The sequence below is a fragment of the Pan troglodytes genome, chromosome 2, assembly GCF_028858775.2.
Source record: "Pan troglodytes isolate AG18354 chromosome 2, NHGRI_mPanTro3-v2.0_pri, whole genome shotgun sequence".
Taxonomy (NCBI): domain Eukaryota; kingdom Metazoa; phylum Chordata; class Mammalia; order Primates; family Hominidae; genus Pan; species Pan troglodytes.
This window is the reverse complement of record NC_086015.1, coordinates 129,279,026-129,302,726: the sequence shown is the minus strand read 5'-3', so window position 1 is coordinate 129,302,726 and position 23,701 is coordinate 129,279,026. Positions and strand designations below refer to the sequence as shown.

At 44.6% G+C, this 23,701-nt stretch overlaps 1 protein-coding gene across 9 annotated transcripts in view; it reads left to right on the top strand.

Moving 5' to 3' along the window:
- The window catches only part of SLC41A3 (solute carrier family 41 member 3), a 77,923-nt gene that overhangs the window by 28,687 nt on the left and 25,535 nt on the right, over positions 1–23,701 (top strand). For 6 of the 9 annotated variants that reach the window (XM_001135187.7, XM_054680941.2, XM_054680942.2 and 3 more), the window contains 2 exons: positions 4,534–4,641; positions 21,904–21,975. In XM_001135187.7, the coding sequence (XP_001135187.3) occupies positions 4,534–4,641; positions 21,904–21,975 (180 nt within the window). Of the gene's footprint in view, positions 1–4,533; positions 4,642–20,120; positions 20,367–21,903; positions 21,976–23,701 lie in introns of those variants that run through there. The other 3 variants (XM_054680943.2, XM_054680944.2, XM_063807076.1) reach the window with 2 other exon arrangements.

The window sequence follows — 23,701 nt, the reverse complement described above, 5'->3', positions numbered from 1 at the left end:
CCCAAGCAATGGAGGAAGGCTGTCCCCTCATCTCTATCACCGCTGCTGTGGACCTTTCAAGACAATTTTCTATGTACATATAAACATATACATATATGGTTTATAGTATGCAGTTTTGCTTTTTGTTTTTTTGAGACAGAGTCTTGCCCTGTCGCCCAGGCTGGAATGCAATGGCGTGATCTCGGCTCACTGCAACCTCCGCCTCCTGGGTTCAAATGATTCTCCTGCCTCAGCTCCCAAGTAGCTGGGATTACAGGTGCCCGCCACCAGGCCCAGCTAAATTTTTTGTATTTTTAGTAGAGACGGGGTTTCACCATGTTGGCCAGGCTGGTCTCGAACTCCTGACCTCATGATCCACCCACCTCAGCCTCCCAAAGTGCTGGGATTACAGGTGTGAGCCACCGTGCTTGGCCTGAAGTTTTGCTTTTTAATCTGTAAGTATAAATTTAAAATTTCAACCCACGAGGACACCCCAAATAGCATTTCATGTTCCCGAGTGTACGCAGCACCTCCTTCCTAATGGCCACTCAGAGTCTTTCTGTGCCCCTGGGTCCAAGTTGGAGAGGGGCAGTCTGTACCCACCAGGCCACCCAGCCTCCTAATGTGAGCTCACGATGCCTCCCAGGTGGCTTCTGCTTGCTCGTCTCAGTTGATGGGACACTCATCCCCTTTTGGGGCTGGGGTGGCCTTTTGCATCCTGGCCAGCCCCCAATTAGAAAGCCCGTGCTTCTGTGGGCTTGCAACCTGAATACCCACTTGTTCCCCCAATAGCCTCATCCTAGAGCTGTGCTGAGAGCTTGTCGCTCCTTCCCTGAGACCACCCTGCTGATGCTGGGGAGAGAGACTATTAGGCGTTCCGGAGGGCTGGGCAGGGAGTGGAGGCCACAAGGAGGTGTTTGCCTGTGAAGGAAGAGGGAGCAGTCATTCTTCCTAGGGGTCAGGGGATCTGCAGAGGAGCAGGACAATTTGATTTGGACTTTAAAGGTAATGTAGCAATTTCCAGGATGCCCTGAAAAGACGTGAACATTCCAAGCAGAGGGATTTGTGTGCGAAGATACAGGTGAATGATAGTGTGCATTTGTGGAAAGTGAGAGACAGGGGTGGCCGCTGTCATGGGGACAGTGATACTGGGCAGGAGTGAGGGGCTCTGTCTACTCTGCTCAGAGGGTGTGCTGTGCACTGAGTGTAGCAGGTGTTTGCTTTATGTTAAAATGAGTGTCTTGCTGGTTTTATTGAAGGGTAGCATAGACACGTAGGAGAGCACACAACTCCTGTGCAGCTCCATGGACCACCTCAAGGTACAGGGGCCTTTGCAGCCCCACCTGGGGCATCCTCAGCAGAGCCCCAGCAGAGTCCTCTGTGCTTAGTCATCTCAGCCCCACCTCTGACTCCAGTGCTGTGGGTTTGCGTTGACTGTTCTTGACATATGCCTGTGTGTCTTTGGGGTTCATAGGACTTATGTGTTAGGTATACTCAGGAGAGGAGTTGGCAGTGAAGGGTTACAGGTGGCCGAGTGATGGGGTCATATTTGTGCCACAAAACCCACCCCAGACAGTGGTGTCAAAGATGACCCCGAGGGTGAGGCCGGAGGAGCAGGGGAGAGCTGGGGGACTGTGGGCAGAGTTCAGAGCCCCTCAAGTGCAAGAATCATTATTTCTGATGATTTCAGCCTCCCCAATGATTGATATAGGCATCTTTACAGTGTTGCTGGAGAGGGCGGTGGCAGAATTTAAAAGTTGTGATGACTTGAATGTCAGATTGGGGAAAAGAAGGTGTTGAGTCCTGGCTGGCAGAGCAGGAAGGACACGGGTGGCAAGGAGAAGTTTGGAGATTTGGAGTTTGAGGTGCTTGTGGGGTGTCCAAAGTTCAGCCAGAGTTGGATGGGCAGATCTGATGCTCACAGAGACTTCTGAGTCATAGACACTGGGAGGCACCCACACAAGCCCAGGGTATCAGTCAGTGTATTTGCTATTGGCTGCAGGTAACAGGAAACCTAACTCAAAGGGACTTTAAAAACAAAGACACTGATTATCTCTGTAAAGAAGTCTAGAGATAGGACAGTGCCAGAATTGGTTAATTACTGGATTAACAGTGTCACCCAGTATTTTTTCACTTTACATTTGTATTAGTTTGCTAGGACTGCCATAACAAAATACCACAGAGGAGGTAGCTTAAACAATAGAAACTGATTTTTTTCCGCAGTTCCAGAGGCTGGAAGTCTGAGATGAAAGTGTTGGCAGGGTTGGTTTTTGAGCTTTGCAGATGGCCCTGTGTCTTCACATGGTCTCCCCTCTGTGCATGTCTAGGTCCTAATTTCCTCCTCTAATGAGGATGCCACTCATACTGGGCTAGGACCCACCCTCATGACTGCATTTCAACTTAATTATCTCATTAAAGACAGTCTCTCCAAATACAGTCATGTTTTGGTACTAGGCATGAGGACTTCACCATACGAGTTTTGGGGGACACAGTTCAGCCAGTGTCCATAGACTTTAGTCCCGTCACGGTTGTGTGATACCCGATGTGACCAGACAGGACTTCTCAGGTCTCACTGACCAGTCATAGCAACGTCTGGCAAGGAGGATGGGACCACCGTGCATCAGGATTCAGCTTCCCACCCCCCGTCTTCCGCCCAGGCTTCCTGCTGAAAGCCCCGGGAGCATGGAGCAGGTGGGGTGTCTGCTGGAAGATAGTGCTGTGTGCACAGTGGAAGGGTACTCGAGCTGCGGAAGGGAGAGGGTGTGAGGAGAAAGGAGAACTGAAGAGAAAGCAGGAAGGAAGGTCGGTATTAACATGGTCAGAAGGAAGAAGAGGGGCCGAGATGGGGTGGATAGTGAGGTTGGCACAGGACTGGGGGTGGAGGCCCAGAGGCCAGGGGAGAGGGTACAGAGCTGTGCCTGTCAGCAGGTGCTTTATCCGTGGAGGGGAGGACAGTGCCACCCTGCAGGGAGAGCAGCAGATGGGGCTTACCCATCAGGAGGCCACCACTTCCTTTAGGGAGATGGTGAGAGCCATAGAGTTGCAGCACTGAGGGTGATGGGTGAGAACAGGCACTTGTTCAGAGGTAGTAGTGCTCAGAGAGCAGGAGGAAGGCTGCTGGGTGGCGCAGGCTGAAAGGAGGAGTTTGCTGTGACTTTGGGGTTGGTAGGTGCCGGGTCTTGGGTATAGACAGAGAGAGTGCCCATGAGCACGCTGGGCTCCACAGGACGTTAGGGAGGGTGTGGGTGGTGGTGCCCAAAGGCCCGCTGGGGAGTACTTGATGATGGCCTTGGTTCCCCTGCTGAGGACGGAGGCCCACCCTGTGTGGAGGGTGTGCAGGCTGAGAGGACAGCTGCACAGAGCTGTGGCCAGATGCCACCAGGAGACTGTGAGGCGTGGGAGGACACCCTACCTGGTGGCATTGTTTTATTCTCAAGTTTTAAGAGAGGGCAAACTCAGAACTCCATCAGAGCTGGAACTGGATTCTGAATTCCACAGCCTGGTAGATAAGGTACAGGAAGAAACTAAACAGTGCTCATCTTCCTTGGTCTGAGAGCAGAAAGGAGTCTTAAAGGGCCTCTGGTCTGATCTCTTCACCTTCACGCCTGGTCAGGCCTGTTGCTGGGCAGCTTATGGATGACTATCCAAGTCCCTAGGGGCTGAGTGGATTTGCACATCTTTACACAGCTCTTGCCTTGTAGGGGATGGACAGGGCCTAGATCCCAGGCCGCCTTTCTCCTTGATGACGAAGCAGGGATTTGTTTCCAGGTCTAGAATTCCAAAACCAGGAGAAGCTTCTAGTGTTAGGCGTCAAAGATCTCAGCAGCAGCCAGACAGGCAAAATAAATCAGTAGGATCAGGTGGGGCATTAAAACTGATTTAGGGGAACATCTAATTGCACATTAAACAGTTAAGAATTGTTTTCACCTCTGCCAATAAGTGTTTTCTCTTCCATTTTCCTTGAAGCATGAATCCCTTTCATCTGTCTTTGAAGTTATTGATTTTTCTACTTTTAATGGGATAGAGGCATATTCTATCTGTTTTTAAAAACCCTGAGCCCCACAGGGTGCTCAGTGGCAGCAGGCACGCAGTCCCTGGACCTGGGGGCAGAGGGAGGCAGGGCCTGCATGGCCTGTGTGAAGATCATTGATCCCCGGTAGAGTCAGGGCCCTTCCTCAGCCTGGCCGTCTTGTGGGTGTTTCTAGGCCTCCCCATTCATGAGAAATTCCCCAACTTTCTCATCTGGGACCTGTGCATGCCTCTACAGAACCCATGGTGCAGAGCACATGCAGCATGGCTGCCACCCGCTGGCCTCCAGCCTGGCCCAGCCCCCAGTGTGCTTACGGCCGCTGATGCTGATTCAGTTAACAGCACTAAAAGGTTTTCACAGCTTCATTTATTTCTGTTTAGTTTAAAGCCATTTAAGAAACTACTTAGTCCTATTTGTTCATTTTATAGGGAGTGAAAAGTGACTTGCTGAAGGTTCTCTCAAGAAATTTCCAGAGATTTGCTGATGTGTGTGTTTGGCTTATCTCCTTACTGTTTCCCTACCAGCACTGGCCTGTGTTTGTGGAGGTGAAAGACCTTTTGACATTGGTGCCGCCCCTGGTGGGCCTGAAGGGGAACCTGGAGATGACACTGGCATCCAGACTCTCCACAGCTGTAAGTGGACACCTGGACATTCGAGGCGGCCACAACGTGAGGCAGGCGCGTCCCTACCACCTGGTCTCCCCTGGCTTGTGGGCGGTGGGTTGGATTCTCCAAAACAATGGATATTTCTGGGTTTTGTTACCTCATCATGCTGTCCCTTGTCCCTCTCCCAGCCCAACGCCTTGGCTTTCCACTACCAAACTGGATGACTGAGGGATGTGCACAACCCTGTTTGCCCCTGTTCCTCCTTTGACCTAAATGTCAGTGGGTGCCTTGTGCCCCGAGTCTGCACACCGCCCTGCCACCTGCATCCACCTGGACCCTGAGCTCAGCCCCATCACACATTCACACAGAAGCCATGACAAGCAATGCAGACCTGATGGAGGGTTCCATGGAGGAGACAGGAAGGGTTTGTCACCCAGGTTAACCTTTCTCAGTGGCTTCTGCTCCCCAGAATGGCTCCCTGAATGCTTGATCACTGGAGGTGTCTTCTCTGGGCTCTTGAACCAACACAGTTCCTAGCTTTACCAGCTCTTCTCACACCTTCCCAGCTATCCCAGGAGACTGAAGCTTTTTCCCTTCTACTACACAGAATGGTTTCTCCCTTTCTCTGATGCCCATGTGACATCCTGTAGGTGACAAAGACTGTGGCAAGAGGAGGTTGTGGTGTGTTCAAGGATCTGAGAGGACAGCAACGTAGCTATAGAGTAGAGGGCAGGTGGGGTGGGGGCAGAGGGCTGCCGAACATGAGGCTGAAGAGATAGGTGAGGCGCAAGTGGCTGAACAGTGGCCCCAGAGATAACCAGGTCCTGGTCTTGGAACCTGTGGATGTTAACTTATAGGGAAGAGGCCCTTGCAGAGGTGACTAAGAGAAGCCCCTTGGGATGGGAGATCATCCTGGGTTATACAGATAGACCCAGTGTAACCACAGGGGTCCTTATAGAGAGGAACAGAGGGACGTTTCAGACAAGAAAAAAGGCCATGTAGTGGAAGCAGCATAAGAGAGGAAAGATACTGTGCTCCTGGCTTTGACGACAGAGGAAGGGCCGTGAGCCAAGAGATGGAGCTCTGTGTGCTGGGAAAGAGAAGGAAACAGATTCTCCCCTAGAGCTTCCAGAGGGAGTGAGGTTTTGATTTTGACCCCATAAGACTCATTTCAGACTCCTGTCCTCTAGAACTATAAGAGGATAGATTTCTTTTGTTTTAAGCCACTAAGTTTGTTACAGCAGCGAGAGGAAACTAACACATGGGGCCAGATCATGTGGAGCCTTGTGGGATGTGGAAATGTCTGAGCAGCTGGTAACATGATACAGCTACACACATGCACACACAACTCATGTATACACATGCATACGTGTGTGCACAATTGTTTTGGTCAGTGTTTGGGAGGGAAAAAAATGTTGATAGTAATCTCTGCCATGGAGGCATTTCAGGTGTTTGTTTCATAGTGTTTAACTGCATTTTTTTTTTTGAGACAGTTTTGCTGTGTCACCCAGGCCAGAGTCCAGTGGCATGATCTCAGCTCACTGCAACCCCTGCCTCCTGGGCTCAAGTGATTCTCATGCCTCAGCCTCCCGAGTAGCTGGGATTACAGGTGTGTGCCATCACACCCGGCCAATTTTTGTATTTTTAGCAGAGGCAGGGTTATACCATGTTGGTCAGGCTGGTCTTGAACTCCTGACCTCCAGTGATCTGCCCGCCTCAGCCTCCCAAAGTGCTGGGATTATAGGCATGAGCCACCGTGCCCAGCCCGTAACTACATTTTAAACACTTCTCTACAATGATCGTATCTCAGTGTTTTAATTCTCTTAAAATATGTAAAACATGAGAGGAAAAAAAGAACTATTAATGTAATTCTTGAACTTCCAACCTCGTGATCCACCCGCCTTGGCCTCCCAAAGTGCTGGGATTACAGGCGTGAGCCACTGCGCCTGGCCATATTAATGTAATTCATTACAACAGTCTGTCAAAGGAGAGCAGACACATTATCATCACAGTAGAACCTTCAAAGGTTTTACTTTGTTTTTTTTTTTTTTAATCAGTCTTAAGGTATAAATTGATAACAATAAAAACAGAGGGTTTAAGTGTGCAGGTCAATGACTTTTGACGAATACATACACCTGTGTAGCTGTGACCCTAGTTGAGACACAGAACATCTCCATCTCCCTGGAAAGTTCTTGTTGCTGTTGCAGCCCACTCCCCTACTCCATACCGGCCCCCTTTGATCTACCTTCAATCTCCATCTATTAGTTTTGCCTTCAACTCCCGTATGTGACTTACAAAGATACTCTTAGTGCAACTTGAAACAGAAGAATATTTTATTTATGTTGTTCTGTGTATTCATAAACTAGGAAAAGAAAGTAAGAGTCTTAAATATTGGAAAGGAAGAGAAAAACTTATTTTATTAGTGATATGCTTGCCTTCTTGGAAAATCTAAGCAAATCACTTAGAAAACTGTAAAACAAATGGTAAAGTAGGCCAGTTTCAAAACATCTAAATGAAATAAAATATATACATGAACATACATAAACATGTCTCTATATACTCCCGTACACACTGGAAATAGTCGTTTATACGGTATAATTTAAAAAGAGATTCCCTTCAAGCTATTAACCAGTTTTTAAATAGTTTCAGAATAATCCTCAAAACAAAATGGGCAAAACCTATACAAATAAACTACAAAGCTTTATAAAGAGAAATAAAAATTTGGAGAGAGAAGTTCCTGAATGGCAAAAGTCAATGTTGTAAAGTTATCAATTCTCTTTCTTTTAGCTTATAAAATTAATACAAATTTTTCTAATAACTAGTGATGGTGAGCATCTTTTCATGTGCTTATTGGCCGTTTGTATGTCTTCTTTGGAAAACTGTCTATTCAAGTCCTTTGCCCATTTTTTAATTAGTTTTTTTGGTTGTTCTGTTGTTGAGTTGTAGTTCCTTATATATTCTGAATATTAATCTCTTATCAGTATATGCGTTGCAAATATTTTCTCCAGTTCTGTAGGATACCTTTTTGCCTTATGTCCTTTAATGCACAGAAGTTTTTAATTTTCATGTAGTTCATCTATTTTTGCTTTTGTCACCTGTGCCTTTGGTATCATATCAAAGAAATCATTGCCAAATCTAATGCCTTGAAACTTTTTGCCTATGTTTTCTTTTGAGACTTTTGTAGTTTGAATTCTTGTTTAGGTCTTTGATTCATTTAGAGTTTATTTTTGTACATGGTGTAACATAAGCATCCAACTTCATTCTTTTGCATGTGGATATTTCGTTTTCCCAGCTCCATTTTTTTGAAGACTCTCCTTTTCCCATTGAATGTCCGTGGCACCCTTGTCATTTGACCATATATTTAAGGGTTTATTTCCAGGATATTTTATTCCATTGATCTCCATGCCTGTCTTTATACCACACCATTTAGATTACTGTAGCTTTGTAATAAGTTTCGAAGTCATGAAGTATGAGACCTCCAACCTTGTTCTTTCTTGAGATTGTTTTGGCTATTCAGGGTCCCTTAAATTCCATAGGAATTTATAAATGTATTTTTCTGTTTCATCAAAATACAGCATTTAGTTCTTGTTTGTTTGTTTGTTTGTTTTGAGACAGGGTCACCCAGGCTGGAGTGCAGTGGCATGAACCTGGCTTACTGCAACCTCTGCCTCCCAGGCTCAAGTGATCTTCACACCTCAGCCTCCTGAGTAGCTGGGACCACAGGCATGAACCACTGCACCTAGCTAATTTTTGTATTTTTTGTAGAGACAGGGTTTCACCATGTTGCCCAGGTTGGTCTCAAACTCCTGAGCTCAAGCTATTTGCCCATTTTGGCCTCCCAAAGTGCTGGGATTACAGGTGTGAGCCACTGTGCTGGCCAGCGTTTAGTTTTTTTGCTTAAATATTTTAATGTTTAGGTTTTGATGAGATTGTGTTAAATTTGTAGATTCTTCAGCTAGTATTGACATCTTTCTTTTCTTTTCTTTTCTTTTTTTTTTTTTTTTGAGACGGAGTTTCGCTCCGTCGCCCAGGCTGGAGTGCAGTTGTGCCATCTCAGCTCACTGCAACCTCCACCTCCCAGATTCAAACAATTCTCCTGCCTCAGCCTCCCAAGTAGCTGGGATTACAGGCACCTGCCACCATGCCTGGCTAATTTTTGTATTTTTAATAGAGAAGTGGTTTCACCATGTTGGCCAGGCTGGTCTTGAACTCCTGACCTCAAGTGATCCACCTGCCTCGACCTCCCAAAGTGCTGGGATTACAGGCATGAGCCACCATGCCCAGCCTAGTATTGATATCTTAACAATATTAAGTCTTCCAGTCCATGGATATGGTATGTCTTTTCATTTATTTGTGTCTTCTTGAATTTCTTCAGAAACACTTTGTGGTTTTTAGTGTACTAGTCTTTTGCCTTCTTGGTTAAGTTAATTCATAAGTATTTTATTCCTTTTGATGCTATTATAAATGGTATTGTTTCTTAGTTCTTTTTTGAATTATTCATTGTTATTGTATAGAAACGCAACTGATTTTTGTTTGTTGATTTTGTATCCTTCATCTTTGCTGAATTCATTTATTATAAAAATTTGTGTGTGCGTGTGTGTAATCTTTAGAGTTTTCAGCATATAAGATTACATTATCTGCAAACAGAGGTAATTTTACTTCTTCTTTTCCAATTTGTACACCTTTTACTTTTTTTATTTCTTGCCTAATTTCTCTGACCAGAACTTTTAGTAGTGTGTTAAAAAGAAGTAGTGAAAGCAGGCATCCTTGTCCTGTTCCTGATCTTAGAGCAAAAGTTTGTCTGCCACCATTAACAGTGATGTTTACTGTGGGATTTTCACATATAACCTTTATTATGTTGAGGTAGTTTCCTTTTATTTCTAGTTTGTTGGGTGTGTTTTTTTTTTAATCACAGAAAGGTGTTGAATTTTGTCAGATGCTTTTTCATCATGTGGTTTTTTTCCCCCCATTGATTCTGTTAACATGGATTGATTGATTTTTGTATGTGGAGCTATCTTGTATTCCAGGAACAAACCCACTTGGTCATGGTGCATAATCCTTTTAATATACTGTTGTATTCAGTTTATTAGTATTTTTTGAAGATTTTTGCATCAATATTCAGCAGATATTGGTCTGTAGTTTTTTCTTCTAGTGTCTTTGTCTGGCTTTGGTATTAGGGTAACACTGTTTCATAGGATGAATTTGGAAGTATTTCTCCCTCTTCAATTCTTTGGGACAGTTTATGGAGGATTGGTGTTAATTTTTCTTTAAATGTTTGGTAGAATTCACTAGTGAAGCCTTCTGGTCCTGGGTTTTCTTTGTTGGGAGATTTTAATTACTGATTTCATTTTCTTAGTTTTCAGTATATTCAGATTTTGTATTTCCCATGATTCAGTCCTGGTAAATTGTTTCTCGAGGAATATATCCATTTCAATTAGGCTGCCTAGTGTGTTTGGATACAATTTCCTTTCTTGTATTCCTTTTTATTTCTGTAGAATCAGTAGTTTTGTCCCATTTTCATTTTTAATTATAGTTTTTTGAGACTTCTTTTTTTCTTAGTCAATTTAGCTAAAGGCTTTTGAATTGTTGATTTTTTTTTTTTGAGGAACCAATCAATTCTTAGTTTCATTGATTTTTCTCTGTTATTTTTCTGTTCTCTATTTTATTTATCCCTGCTATAATCTTTATTATTTCCTTCTTTCTGTGAACTTTAGGTTTAGTTTGCTCTTTTCTTAGTTTCTTAAGGTATAAGTTTAGGTGGTTTATTTGAGGTCTTCTTTTTTTAATGGAATTGATTACAGCTATAAATTTCCCTTTAAAACTGCTTTCACTGCATCCTATAAATTATGATGTGTTGTATTTTCATTTTCATTTGTCTTGAGATATTTTCTAATTTACTTTGGAATTTTTTTTTGGACCCACTGGTTGTTCAAGTGTATGTTGCTTGATTTCCACATTTTTGGAGATACTTCAGTTGTCTTTCTATTGATTTCTAGTTTTACTCCCTTGTGACTGGAAAATATACTCTGTATGATTTTTGTTTGTTTGTTTGTTTGTTTGTTTGTTTGTTTTTGAGACGGAGTCTCGCTCTGTCGCCCAGGCTGGAGTGCAGTGGCGTCATCTCGGCTCACTGCAAGCTCCGCCTCCCGGGTTCACGCCATTCTTCTGCCTCAGCCTCCCGAGTAGCTGGGACTACAGGCACCCACCACTACGCCCAGCTAATTTTTTTGTATTTTTAGTAGAGACAGGGTTTCACTGTGTTATCCAGGATGGTCTCAATCTCCTGACCTTGTGATCCACCCGTCTCGGCCTCCCAAAGTGCTGGGATTACAGGCGTGAGCCACCGCGCCCGGCCCTCTGTATGATTTTAATCTTCTTAAATATATTAAGACTGGTTTCATGGCCTAATATACGATCTGTCTTGGAGAATATTTCATGTTCACATTTCATTGAGAAAAATGTGTATTCTTCCATTGTTCGGTGGAGTGTTTTGTATATTTTCTTTTAGGTCCAGTCAGTTCCTAGTGTTATTCAAACCGTCTTTTTCCTTACTGATCTTCTGTCTGGTTGTTGTATTCATCATTGATGATGTGGTATTGAAGTCTCCAACTATTATTGAACACCTCTCTGTTTCTTTCTTCAGTTCTGTCAGTGTTTGCATCATGTATTTTGGGAACTTTGATGTTTGGTAAAACGTGTTTCACTATTTGTAATTGTTCTATCTTTGGAATGATTTCATCCTTGTATCATTGCATAATGTCTTTCTTTGTATCTTGCAATGGTTTTTGACTTAAAGTCCATTTTGTCTCATATTAGCATAGCCACCTCTGCCCTCTTTTGCTACTCTTCGCATGGAATATCTTATAGCATCTTTTCACAATAAACCTTTGTGTGTCCTTAAATCTAAAGTGAATTTCTTATAGACAACATATAGTTGAATCCTGTTTTTTGTTTTGTTTTGTTCTTAATCCATTCTGCTAGTTTTTGTATTTTGATTGGGGGATTTAACCCATTTACATTGAAAGTAATTACTGATAGGAAAGGACTTACCGTTGCAATTTTATTTGTTTTCTGTGTCTTAATAGCTTTTTTGTCTCTTATTTCTTCCCTATTGCCTTCCTCTGGGGTGTTTTTTTTTGTTTGTTTTTTTGTTTTTTTTTGCAGTGATATGTTTTGATTGCCTTCTTAGTTCCTTTTTGTTTATATTTTATAAATGTTTTCTTTGTAGTTACCATGAGGATTACATACAACATCCTAAAGTTATTACAATTTACCTTAAACTGATAGCAGCTTAACTTCAATTGCATATAAAACTCTACTGTTTATAGCTCTGCCTCTGAACTTGGTTATTGATCTCATAAAGTATATCTTTTTATATTGTGTACCTATTAAAATAAATATATATTTTTGTGCTTTTGTGTTTTAAATGCTTATAAAATTTTGTACAAACCAATTTTAAAATAATACAATTTTTAATACTTTTTCGTGCATTTACCTTTATTGGAGAATATTATATTTTCATTTGGCTTCAAGTTCTTGTCTGGCATTCTTTCATTTCAACTTGAATGACTCTCTTTACCATTTCTTGTAGGGCAGATCTAGTAATAATGAACTCCCTTAGCTTTTATTTAGGAATTTCTTAATTTTTCCCTCATTTGTGTAAAATAGTTTTGCCAGATATAGAATTCTCAGTTGACAGGTGTTTTTATCCAGCACTGTAAATATATTAATATTACCTCTGGACTGCAAGTTTATGCTGAGAAATCCACTGATTATTTTATTGAGGATCTTTCGTATGTTATGAGTCTCTTTCCTCTGTTGGCTTTGAAGATTCTCTTTTTGTTTTTGACTTTCAAATAGTTTGTTTATAATGTGTCTCAGTATTGATCTTTTTGAGTTTATCCTACTTGGAATTCATATACCTTACATTTCTATATTCATATCTCTTTTTTTTTCAAATTTGGGAAGTTTTTGGCCATCGTTTCTTCAAATAAGCTCTCTGCCCACTTATCTCTTTCCTTTCTGGAATTCCAAATTGTATGTATTACAATTGAGTGTTCTGTAATTCCCTTAAGTTTTATTCACTTTTCTTAAATCTTATTTATTTTTGTTCTTTCAGACTTGATAAATTCAAATGACCTGTTTTCAAATTTGCTCATTCTTCAGACTTTTAGAGTTTGCTGTTGAACCTCTGTAAAGAATTTTTCAATTCAATTATTGTTTTTTTCAGTTCCAGTATTTCTGTTTGGTTCTTTTTTTATGATTTCTGTTTCTTTGTTGATATTTTCATCTTGTTCATATCTTTTTTTAAAATTTCCTAAAGTTATATGTCCTTTAGCTCACTGAACATATTTAAGACAGTTGCTTTAAAGTCTTTGCAAGCTCAAAGACTTTCTTTAGGGTCAGTGTCTGTCAATTTTTTTGTTCCTGTGACTAGACTGTGTTTCACTTTTTTTTGGTATCCTTTTTCATCTTTTATTAAAAATTAGGTATTTGCAAAACAGCCATCTCTCCCAATCTTTGCAGACTGGCTCTGTGCAGGGAAAAATCTTCACCAATTAGTCTGGCATGAAGGCTTAAGGTCTTTTCGGGGGTTTTCTGGCATGCATCTCCCAGGGCCTGTGGATGTGCTTTTTCTCTCCAATTCCCCCATATACATGGCTGCTTTTAAATGTCTTAATATCCCTCAGAATGTCAACTCTGCTTCTTCTCAGGGCCTTGACATTCTATTGTGTTCCTCTGTCCATAATCTCTTTCCCCCGGGCACGCATGGGCCTACATTTCCTCCATGACTCTAATATGTTGGGCACCTCTGTGGCCTTCATCCTAATGTCCAAACTGTGTCACCATTTCCATTTGCTTTTGAGAGAGAGACAGAAACCAGTTACTTGGGCAGCCCTCAGGCAAGCCAGAGGATAGCCAGCAGGTTCTATTCCTTTCTTTCCTTCTTTCTTTCTAGGATTAGGTGGTTCCTCCCAACTGCACCATGCTGTGTGGAGGAGGGGGTGGTGCAAGGGCAAGCAGAAACACCATGGAATTCCCTACTGGTTTGAGGGTGGCTTTTTCTTGGTTGGATTTTCTCTTGGTTGCTGCAGATCTTAACTGGTTTCTGAGCTGCCTCAAAGCTATTTTGGTCAGTCTGTGTTGCTTATTTGATGTGTCTGTGCGGAAACAAGGGCCTGGAGATGCCTATTCACCATCTTGCTGGTGCCACTCTTTGTCAGCTTCCTTTTAAATTTATTTTTGTTTTGATTGAGTACAACCTCTAGTAATTGTTTTAGATAAGATTTGTTGGAAGTAAACTTTGGACATTTGGAGTAGGAAAATGCTTTACTTTTTCCTTACCATTGAATGCCAGCCTGGCTAGCTAGGGAATGCAATGTTCATAGTTATGTTCCTGCAGTACTGAAGTTATACTTTCAGTATCTTCTTGTGCCCAGTGTTGCTGATGGAAGCCTGTGCCCTTTTGAGTCTCATTTCTTTTAGGTAATTTGTTTATCTTTCTATCTGGACTTTTTGGAGATTTTTTTCTTATATCATCTGTGTTATGGAATTTCACCATGATGTCTCTGGCATAGAGTTTTTCTCATTATCTTGCATGTATCTTGGAGTTTTTCAATCTAAAGACATCTGTCTTCAGCTCTATAGAAAACTTTGTTATTTTTTGTATTTTTATATTCATTCCCCCACCCCCCCTCCATAACTCCTATTTGGGTACATATTGTAGTTTCTGAGTCTACCTTTTGAGTTTCTTAACTCTCTTTTCATACTCCCTACATTTCTGCTAGAATACTTCTGCTCCATTTAATTTTTCATGATTCACTCTTCATCACTCTGTCTCTTCAACCACTGTGCTATTGAAGTCATCTAATGAAAAGATTTTGTTTTTGTTTTTTATTTTAAATTTAGAGATTAAGTATGTACTTTCTGGAATCTTAAAAATTATCTTTTTATTTATGAAGGACCATTCTCTGACATCTCATTTAATTAACTTATCCTAGATACTTATTCAGTTTCATACTTTGATTCTGTTTCCCTAGATTTTGTACTTCCATTGGTTGACTTTGTTGAGTTTCAAACTCAGAGGCTTGTGGCTTGCCTTTAGTGAAGAGGTGCTTGTGCATCATTTTATTTTAGATTTACACTTACCTCATAGATCTGTGAATACTGCCCTTAGAGGAGGCTCCAATCTAAGGATTGGAGGGAGGGCAGTCAGAATGTGTTGACTAGACTGTGCCAGTAACTCTTTTCATGGGTAAGGGGGCTCTGTGTCCCTCTTGTCATGGTCACTTGGGGCACTGCCCTGCCTCTCTGACCCCAACACTCTCGCTGCATCTGCTTGGAGCCAGGCCAGGTGGCCACGTCTCATTCTTGGCACAAACCAAGCAGGCAGGGGAAAGGTCAACCCTCGAAGCTCCTGCAGAAGTATCTGCAGCAAATGCCCTTTCAGCTGCTCCAGGCTCCATTCTGCTCGCATTATCCCCAGGACTACCTCTGCCTTTTGCAATAGGCCTTTCCTCTGTCGTTTTCAGTTATGAATTCTCTCGTCAACCCAATTTATCACTTTCCATTGTTCAGGGATTCCTTTTCATTTCTGTTACAGCATAGATACCTCTTCTTGTTTTCCAGCACTCTTGTGCATTTTAAAAACGATCTCCTCAATGCTAGAATGAATCCTGTGATGCTGGATTAGAGTTGGAAATAAGCATGAACTCAAGTTCATTATAATATGTATGTAGATAGATATTTATGACATGTATAGATGCATAGATTGTTACTATATTCTTGAGGTTAAAAGCCAGCACCCATATTTATTCTGTTGCAGAAATGATTCTAGCTCAGATGGCTCCTGCTTCCTGACATGCCCCACCTGCTCTTGGGCACTCCCTTACTTTTTGGCACTGTCAGATACTCCAGGTACACACCTTATATTTTCCTTGCCCTGGCCCTACAATGAGCCATTTTCCTAAGGAAGCTGGCTCCTTTTATTGAAGAACTGAATTTAGCAAACAAGATCTGGGCAGTGGGTGTACTTGTTGCTCCTGGGATGCCACACTTCTAGTTCCTCTCAGTGCACTGAACTAGGAAACATATGTATGTATATATGCCAACCTGTGTATGTACACATATCCACAGATAAGATCCCTTAATACATTATTAGAGTGTGGGACTTTAAAGAGAAGTAGGATCTTTGCATAGCCTCAAAGTATCTCTTTTAAATATGTGTGGATTGTCTGGTTGTTTTAACGTATGTCCTCAAATCTTGGATATACTGCCTTAGAGGAGCTAAAGCTTAATTCCTTCCCCTTGAGTGTGGGCAAGACCTAACGACTCATTTCTAACTGAGAGTATAGGAAGCAAAAAAATAGTGTTTGCAGTGGAGAAACCTGGCAGACGCCACCTCAGCAGTGACCTGGGTCAGCAGCATTGGTGACAAGTCTCGCTGCTATCACCCATGACAGGGTGCACAGTGGAGGCACCTCACCTCACTGGTCGTCTACCTCAAAATGCACAATATCAGTTTAACCATGAGGAAGCCTCAGGGAAACCCAAATTGAGAGACATCCCATAAAATAGCTGATTTGTATTCTTCTACAATGAGATTCAGGAGCTGTGGCTAAATGCAATGGGCAATCCTGATTTATTTCCTGGAACATAAAAAAGGACATTAGTGAGAAAACTGGGGACATATGAATACATTCTATAGTTTAGTTATTAGTGTTGTACCAGTGTTCAATTTTTAGTTTGGTGACTGTGTTAGCCCATTTGTGTTGCTCTAAAGGAATACTTGAGACTGGGTAATTTATAAAGAAAAGAGGTTTATTTGGCATATAGTGCTGCAGGCTGAACAGGAAGCATGGTGCCAGCATCTGCTTCTGGTGAGGGCTTTAGGAAGCTTCCAATTATTGTGGAAGCTGAAGGGGAGCCAGTGTGTCACATGGTGAGAGACGGAGCGAGAGGGAGGGAGGAGGTGCTAAACGCTTAATCATCTCTCATGTGAACTCAGAGCAAGAACTCACTCATTACCATGAGGAGGGCACCCAGCCATTCATGTAGGATCCACCTCCATGACCCAAACACCTCCCACCAGGCCCCACCTCCAACACTGGGGATCACATTTCAACATGAGATTTGGAAGGGATAAATATCCAAACCAGATCATTCTTTCCCTGGCCTACCAAATATCTTATTCTTCTCCCATTACAAAATACAATCATCCCTTTCCAGTAGTCCCCGAAAGTCTTAACTCATTCCAGCACCAACTCAATCAAAAGTCCAATGTCTCATCTGAAACCGAGTGCACATTTCTTCCACTTATGAGTGATTTACTCCCAAGATGCAATGGTAGTACAGGCATTAGGTAAGCATTCTTATCCCAAAAGGCAGAAATCAGTTGCAAGAAAGGAACAACAGGCCCCATGCAAGTCTGAAGCCCAGCAGACAGGCATTACATTTTAAAGCTCCGTAATGATCTCCCTTGACTCCATGTCCTGTGTTCAGGGCACACTGGTGTGAGAGGTGGGCTCCCAAGGCCTCTGGACTTCTCTACCCCTGTGGCTTTCCAGGGTGCAGCCTCTGTGGCTGCTGTCATAGTGGGAATTGAGTGCCTGCAGCTTTTCCAGGCACATGGTACAAGCTGGCTGGTGGCTCTACTATTCTAGGGTATGGAGGGTGGTGGTCTCCTTCCCAAGCTCCACTAGGCATTGGCCAAGTGGGGGCTTTGTGTGGCCTCTAACCCCCATTTCCCCTTGATACTGCCCTAGTAGGGTTTCTCCGTGGGGGCTCTGCCCCAGTGGCAGGCTTCTATCTGGGCACCCAGGCTTTCACATACATCCTTTGAAATCTAGGTGGAAGCAGCCAAACCTCCTTCACTCTTGCATTCCATGTGCTGACAGACTTTACACCACCGGGAGCCACCAAGGTGTAAGGCTTGCATCCTCTGAAGCAGCAGCCAAAGCTGTACTTGATGTTCTTTGAGCCATGGCTGAAGCTGGAACAGCCAGGGATGTTGGGAGCAGTGTCCCAGGGCTGTGTAGGGAAGCAGTGCCCTGGCCCCAAAACCATTCTTTCCTCCTAAGCCACTGGACCTGTGATGGGAGGGGCTGCCTCAAAAATCTGAAATGCCTTCAAGGCTTTTTTCCCATTGTGTTGACTATCAGCACTGGTTCCCTTTTCTCTCTAGAAAGTGGTTGCTCTTTAGGCCCCTTTGATTCCTTTTCTACCACAGGACCAGGCTGCAAATTTTTCAAAAATGTATGCTCTGCTTTTCTTTTAAATATAAGTTTCAACTTTTAGTCATTCATTTGCCCCCACATCTGTTTTTAGGTTTTTAGAAGCAGCCACACTACATCTTGAGAAATTTGCTCCTTAGAAATTTCTCCTGCCTGATACCCTAAGACAGCACTCCTAAGTTCAACCTTCCACAAATCCCTAGAGCCTGGGCACAGTGCAGCCAAGTTCCAAGCTAAGGTGTAACAAGGGTGACCTTTTCTCTAGTTCCCAATAACTTTCTCATTTCCACCTGAGACCTCATCAGCCTGGCCTTCTCTGTCCATATCTCTATCAGCATTTTGGCCAAAACCATTTAACAAGTCTGTACGAAGTTCCAAACTTTCCCTTATCTTCCTGTCTTCTTCTGAGCCCTCCAAATTCTACAGGCTGTACAAGAATCATAGTGGTGGCATCTGCTTCTGGGGAGGCCTCAGGAAGCTTCCATTCATGGTGGAGGTGAAGGGGAGCAGGCATCACATGGCAAGAGAGGGAGCAGGAGAAGGGAAGGAGGTGCTAGACTCTTAAACAATTAGCTGTCATGTGAACTCAGAGTGAGAATTCACTCATTACTATGAGAAGGGCACCAAGCCATTCATGAGGGATCTGCCCCCATGACCCAGACACCTTCCATCAGATCCTACCTCCAATACTGGGGATCACACTTCCACATGAGATTTGGAGGAGACACACATCCAAACCATATGTGTGACTGTCTCAGGTTATATAAGTATTATCAGGAGAGGTTGGGTGCAGGGTATGTAGGAGCTCTCTCTGTTGACTTTGAAACTTTTCTGAAGTCTAAAATTATTCCCAAATAAAATGTTAAAGGATTGTCTTACCCCAATCTGGAAAGGAGAAGGATAGCAAAACAGATGTTCCATCTTCCATCTTAATCCAGTAAGTGTATTTTGTTATTAGAAAAAAATACAGAAAGTAATGACAAATTATGTGAGTGAGCTAAATATCCTTCTGAAGGGATGAGTCATTGGATAGGTCAGGATCCTGGCAGGAGAGAGGTGACATACAGGTGGGCAGTGAGCGGAGTTTCAGGAAGGGTTCATTCAGGAAACCAAGAAGAGGCAGCGAAGCACCCCAGGACTCACACCCACAGGTAGTGAGTATCACTCCAGTTCTCAAGGGGCAGAGGGAAGAAAGGCAGTTTCCAGATCCTGGCGGGTGGGGTTGGGGCTGTGCGTGTAGCTGTAGGTGAAGGCTGACCCACCGGAGCTGTGGGTTTGGGTGGAAGATTACAGCCCCTGCCCCATAGGAAGGGTGCAGGGGTCATACACCCCAAACTCACTGTTGGGCCTCCAGTATCCTCCCAATGGCTCCCCATTGGCCAGAACCAACCAGAAGTGAAAGGGCAAGGGGGGTGTGTTGAGCTTGTTGATGCCATCCTTACAGGGCAGCCTCACAGGCCCAGAGCTGGTGCAGGGGAGAGCAGGCCCGAGGCGTGCATGGAGAATACTTGGCGCTGGCGCCCCGAGTCAGTGAAAGCAGGCTGTTTTACGTAGACAATAAGGAAAGGCTTAGAAAATCTAGAACGGAGACAGGATCCTGTGAGATTTTTCGTAGAAGCCTGGAATTGTCAGATTCAAAGAAGTTTTTTAAAAAATTCAATGAAATCTTAAATGCACATTGAGGAAGGGCCTCTGTGAAACCCTTCTGTTGAGGAAAATCTGGGTTGCTCTCTGTAGATGCTCCTGCCTCCCACTGGTTTTCTCTTTGAACTCTTCATTCCTATTCAGACTGGCCCCATGCCTGCAGCTATTTCCCCTGATATCTCTAGGACCTCCATTCCAGGGCAGAAAAATATCCCTACCTGATGGAGACCTGCTCCCCCGAGAGGCCCCTCGTGGGTGGCGACAAACACTCCTTCCTTGACCAAACCCAAGTCAGGCTCCTCTGAGCTGTCTTCTGCACTTGCCTTCTGGCTCTGTTCTAGAGAAGAGCCCTGCTAAGCCAGTTTACTGGAAATCCCCTACCCTGATATCCAGCCAGGCTCTTCTTCTCCACTCTTGGTATCTGATCATAGTGCTCCCTCCATCCTTGATACCCAACTGAATTCACTTAGTAATTTCCATCGGCTCCCTTGCCCTGCGCATTGGCTTTTCACCCTCAGTTATCCCTGTAGTGTTCAGCGTTGATTTCGCTCTTTCTCCCTCATGGCAATAGTCTTGGAGGAGGTCCTCTGCTGTTTTTGACAAGCGTCAGGATTGTTTCTCTTAGGTAGCGGTCTGTGTTCCTCCACCCAAACCCGCAGCTCCTGTGGCTCCTGTTGGCCTGGCTGGCATGCTGCTTCCTGTCTGTCCCATCTCGCCTCCTTCCCTCCTCATCACCAGCTTGGTCAGCCCTGGGAAACGTAGTGTTCAGTGGTCTTCTCTATACTAAATCCCACCACCATCCTGGAAGGTTTCAGCATCCACAGGGATGACTCATCCACAACCCAAGCCTCCGAGTTTTTGGACAGCTCAGCTCTGGTGAGTGCCACCTTCAGTCCACTTCAGCCACCCTGGCCCAGAAATACTCTGGACACTCTGAAATCTTAATCCCTTTACACCCTACCTCTTGCCATACTTCTTCCCCTCCCATGTCTCTCTCTCCCACCTCTGTGGATGTCTGAGCTCCTCAGCCTCCTGCCCTCACTGCTTTACCTCTTGGTCTCACTTCCTGCTTTGTGCAGCCTTCGCTCAGTGATGTGCTCCTGGATGCCAGTGATGGACTCAGGGTCACATGCATAGCAAGGGCCAGGCTGCCACGTGGGCTGTACAGGCTATAGATGTGTACTTTTATTTTAACTGTTTTATAGATGATAAAAAATATTTTCAGAAAGGAGTGTCTTTTCTGACTCATACTCAGAAATCATATGGGCCAGCAAAAGTCCCTTATCTGATAAGATCAGCACCCAGGTTGGAGCTGGTTGATTAATAGAAAACATGAGTTGAAGCAGCAGACAGGCACACTTAGGTCTCAGTGAACACACAGTACAGCTGCAGAGCAGAAGAGGGGTAAGTCATTGGCCACTCGTGCTCAGCACGCCCTGTGTTCCACTGAGTCTCTACCCTGCCTCCTTCCCTTACTGTTCAAACAGGGACACCTGCGGTGGGTGTCATATCTACTCAACAAGAGTGGACTGAGGCCTAACCACAGTCAGGTGCCGCATCCCAGACGTCAGTTGTGCTGAAGACAAAAAGGCTCCCCTTCTCTGTGAAAAGAAAATGAATTATCAAGTGTGTTAGCAGTAGGCACATTTTTATATTTTTCTCCTTGGAGTTCAGGAACTTAATGAACTGAGTTTAAGGAATCTAGGAAAATATATTTGCTTTGAAAACTTTTCTGATTTATGTCTTGAATTTTGTTGGTAAGTGTTATGCTGTTGGGAGCCAAAAACCATTTTTAAAGGAGAAAGTCATATTTATGATCTCAGTTTTTTATCCTAAGAGAAGAGAGACTTATATGTGTTCCTTAAATGGGATGATTTTGCCAAGGTGACATTGAGCGGATTGGTGGTCATTGGAGATAAGGCTAGCTTCAGGGTAGAGGAGGGTGTTGTAGGTGGCAGGGGGACCTGGCCAAAGACTGGGCTTCACAGTAGGAGGCCTTGACTGAGGTCTGCACATGAGTTTGAGAGCTAGAAATGGCCTTCAAATTGCTGGTAACATGAATGCCTGTGTGTGTGCATGCATGTGTGCCTCTATGCATTGTGTGGCTGTGTGTGCCTGTGTGTGTACCGCTGTGTGTGTGCAGGTGTGTGCAGTCATATGCTTGCATGGTCATGGAGGACTGATCCATGACCCCCATCCAGTTCTCAAAGGGGTCTGTGCCCTAACGTTTCTCCCCACTCCCCGTATAAGAAGGCCAGGTCGCTGTTTGGAGAGCTGAGCAGAGGAATTTTTTTCTGACGCTGATGAAATGGTATTTGTTGATTTCTTCCCTGAGAGACTGCCTTTCCCAGGAAGGGTTGACCTGGCTTTGGGCCTAGCCAGTCCTACCTTTGTCCTTTTCTCTTCATTCTAGGCCAACACTGGACAAATTGATGACCCCCAGGAGCAGCACAGAGTCATCAGCAGCAACCTGGCCCTCATCCAGGTGAGTCTTCACCTTGTCCGACCCTCCCTTCTGAATCTGCAGCCAGGCTTCCCCAGGTGGGAAGGGTGAAGGCTAAGCGAGCTCTTGTCCCTGCACTCTGGCCTGAACTTTGAGAACAGGTAGCTACCTGTCCCTCCCACATCCAATAGACCACATTCACGCAGCTTCTGGAGGCTCAGCCCACCTGAAGCAGACCCAGGGTTGTCCCTCCAGCTTCCCCACTCCCTCCTTTACAAGCCCCACTTCTTGAAAGACTCACCTGTACTTGCTCCTTCTCTGTCTCATGGACTGCACAGTGCTAACAGGCTTCTCTTGCCTCTAATTGTGCTTCTCAGGCCACAGGTGTTCCCCTAACTGAGGCAACCTGTAATTGCCTCTTACATGTGATCTTACTTTTTCTGGGCATCTGTAGATCCTTCCTGCCTGGAAATCCTCCCTTGGCTCTGCTCCTGCCTCTCTGCCTGCTCCTTCTCAGCCTGCAAGAGACATCTTAACCCCTTAGCTGCTTCATGCTCCTCTCACTCACACATCCTTCTCCTTCTCCCAGGTCCCAGTTCCACTAAGCTCTTATCCTGGGACCTTGCCACAGAGTGTCACTAAGTTAGGAGGCCCAAGGCAGGGGGAGATGAGGAAGAGATTGGCTCAGAGGCAAGAGGAGAGGCTGGGCCTGGACATAGACAGGAGGTAGCTTTATCCTAGACCCTTCTGGGCCTCTCTGAGTTGGGGTGGTCTGTGACAGCACTGAGAATATGGACCCTGAGATCAGATCAGCCCATTGTTTATCCACTGGATAGCCTTGAGCAGGGCTGACTCCCCCGTCCATCACATTAGAATGATACCTACTTTATCCCGCACCTGGGTTCCAGAACCAGTACATCTAACTTTACGGGGCATCTCCATCTGCCTGTCCCAGAGGCACCCCCAAAACAGCCAAGTCTGGCCTCATTGTCTTCTCTCCCCATACTCACCTCTGCTAAAGTCCCCAACTCAGTCTAGTGTGATGGTTGAAAGCTCACTTTGGGAATCAGCCCACTGAGGGGCCTCAGGCAAGTCACTTCACCTTACCTGTGCAGGGTTGTTGTGAAGTTGTCACCATGTCAGAATGTGGCATCTGGCTGGCACCTGGACATCACCCTGTCCTGTCAGCTGTGCCTTGTGGATGGTCCTTCCCAGTAACCACACCAGAAACCAAGTCACCCCAGCTGCTTCTCAGCATGCAGTCGCTTTGAGGCTTCTGCCTCCGAGTTGTGCATGAATTCCGCTTCTCCTCCTCCTCCCCTGCCTGGATAATGGCAGACCTCCACACTGCTCTAGCCACTCCCAGGCCAGGAATCCTCCAGCTCCTCCTGGCCACCTGGGTGGCCTTTCTAAAACCCAGTCAGTTATGCCTCCTCTCCTTCACTGGCTCCTCTCGTCCAACTGTGGGCCTGGCCGCGCTGTCTTACCAGCTTCCTGCCCAGCCCCCACCCCTTCACACCTCCCTGCCGTGCATCTTTAGCCATCTCTCCTGGGAAGGTCCTTTCTCCTCTAGTTCAGCTGCCAGTGAAGCTCGTTAAAGGCTCCACTCAGGTGTAAGTTCCTACCTAACACCAGGTGTATCTCTTTCTGCCTTTTACGTCTTTGGTGCCTTATGCATGCTGCTGCGGCTGCCCTGATTGTAGTTGTGTGTTTACATGTCTGCTGCCCGCAGCTAAGCTGAGTCTTACGTGCTAGCACCATGTCCTGT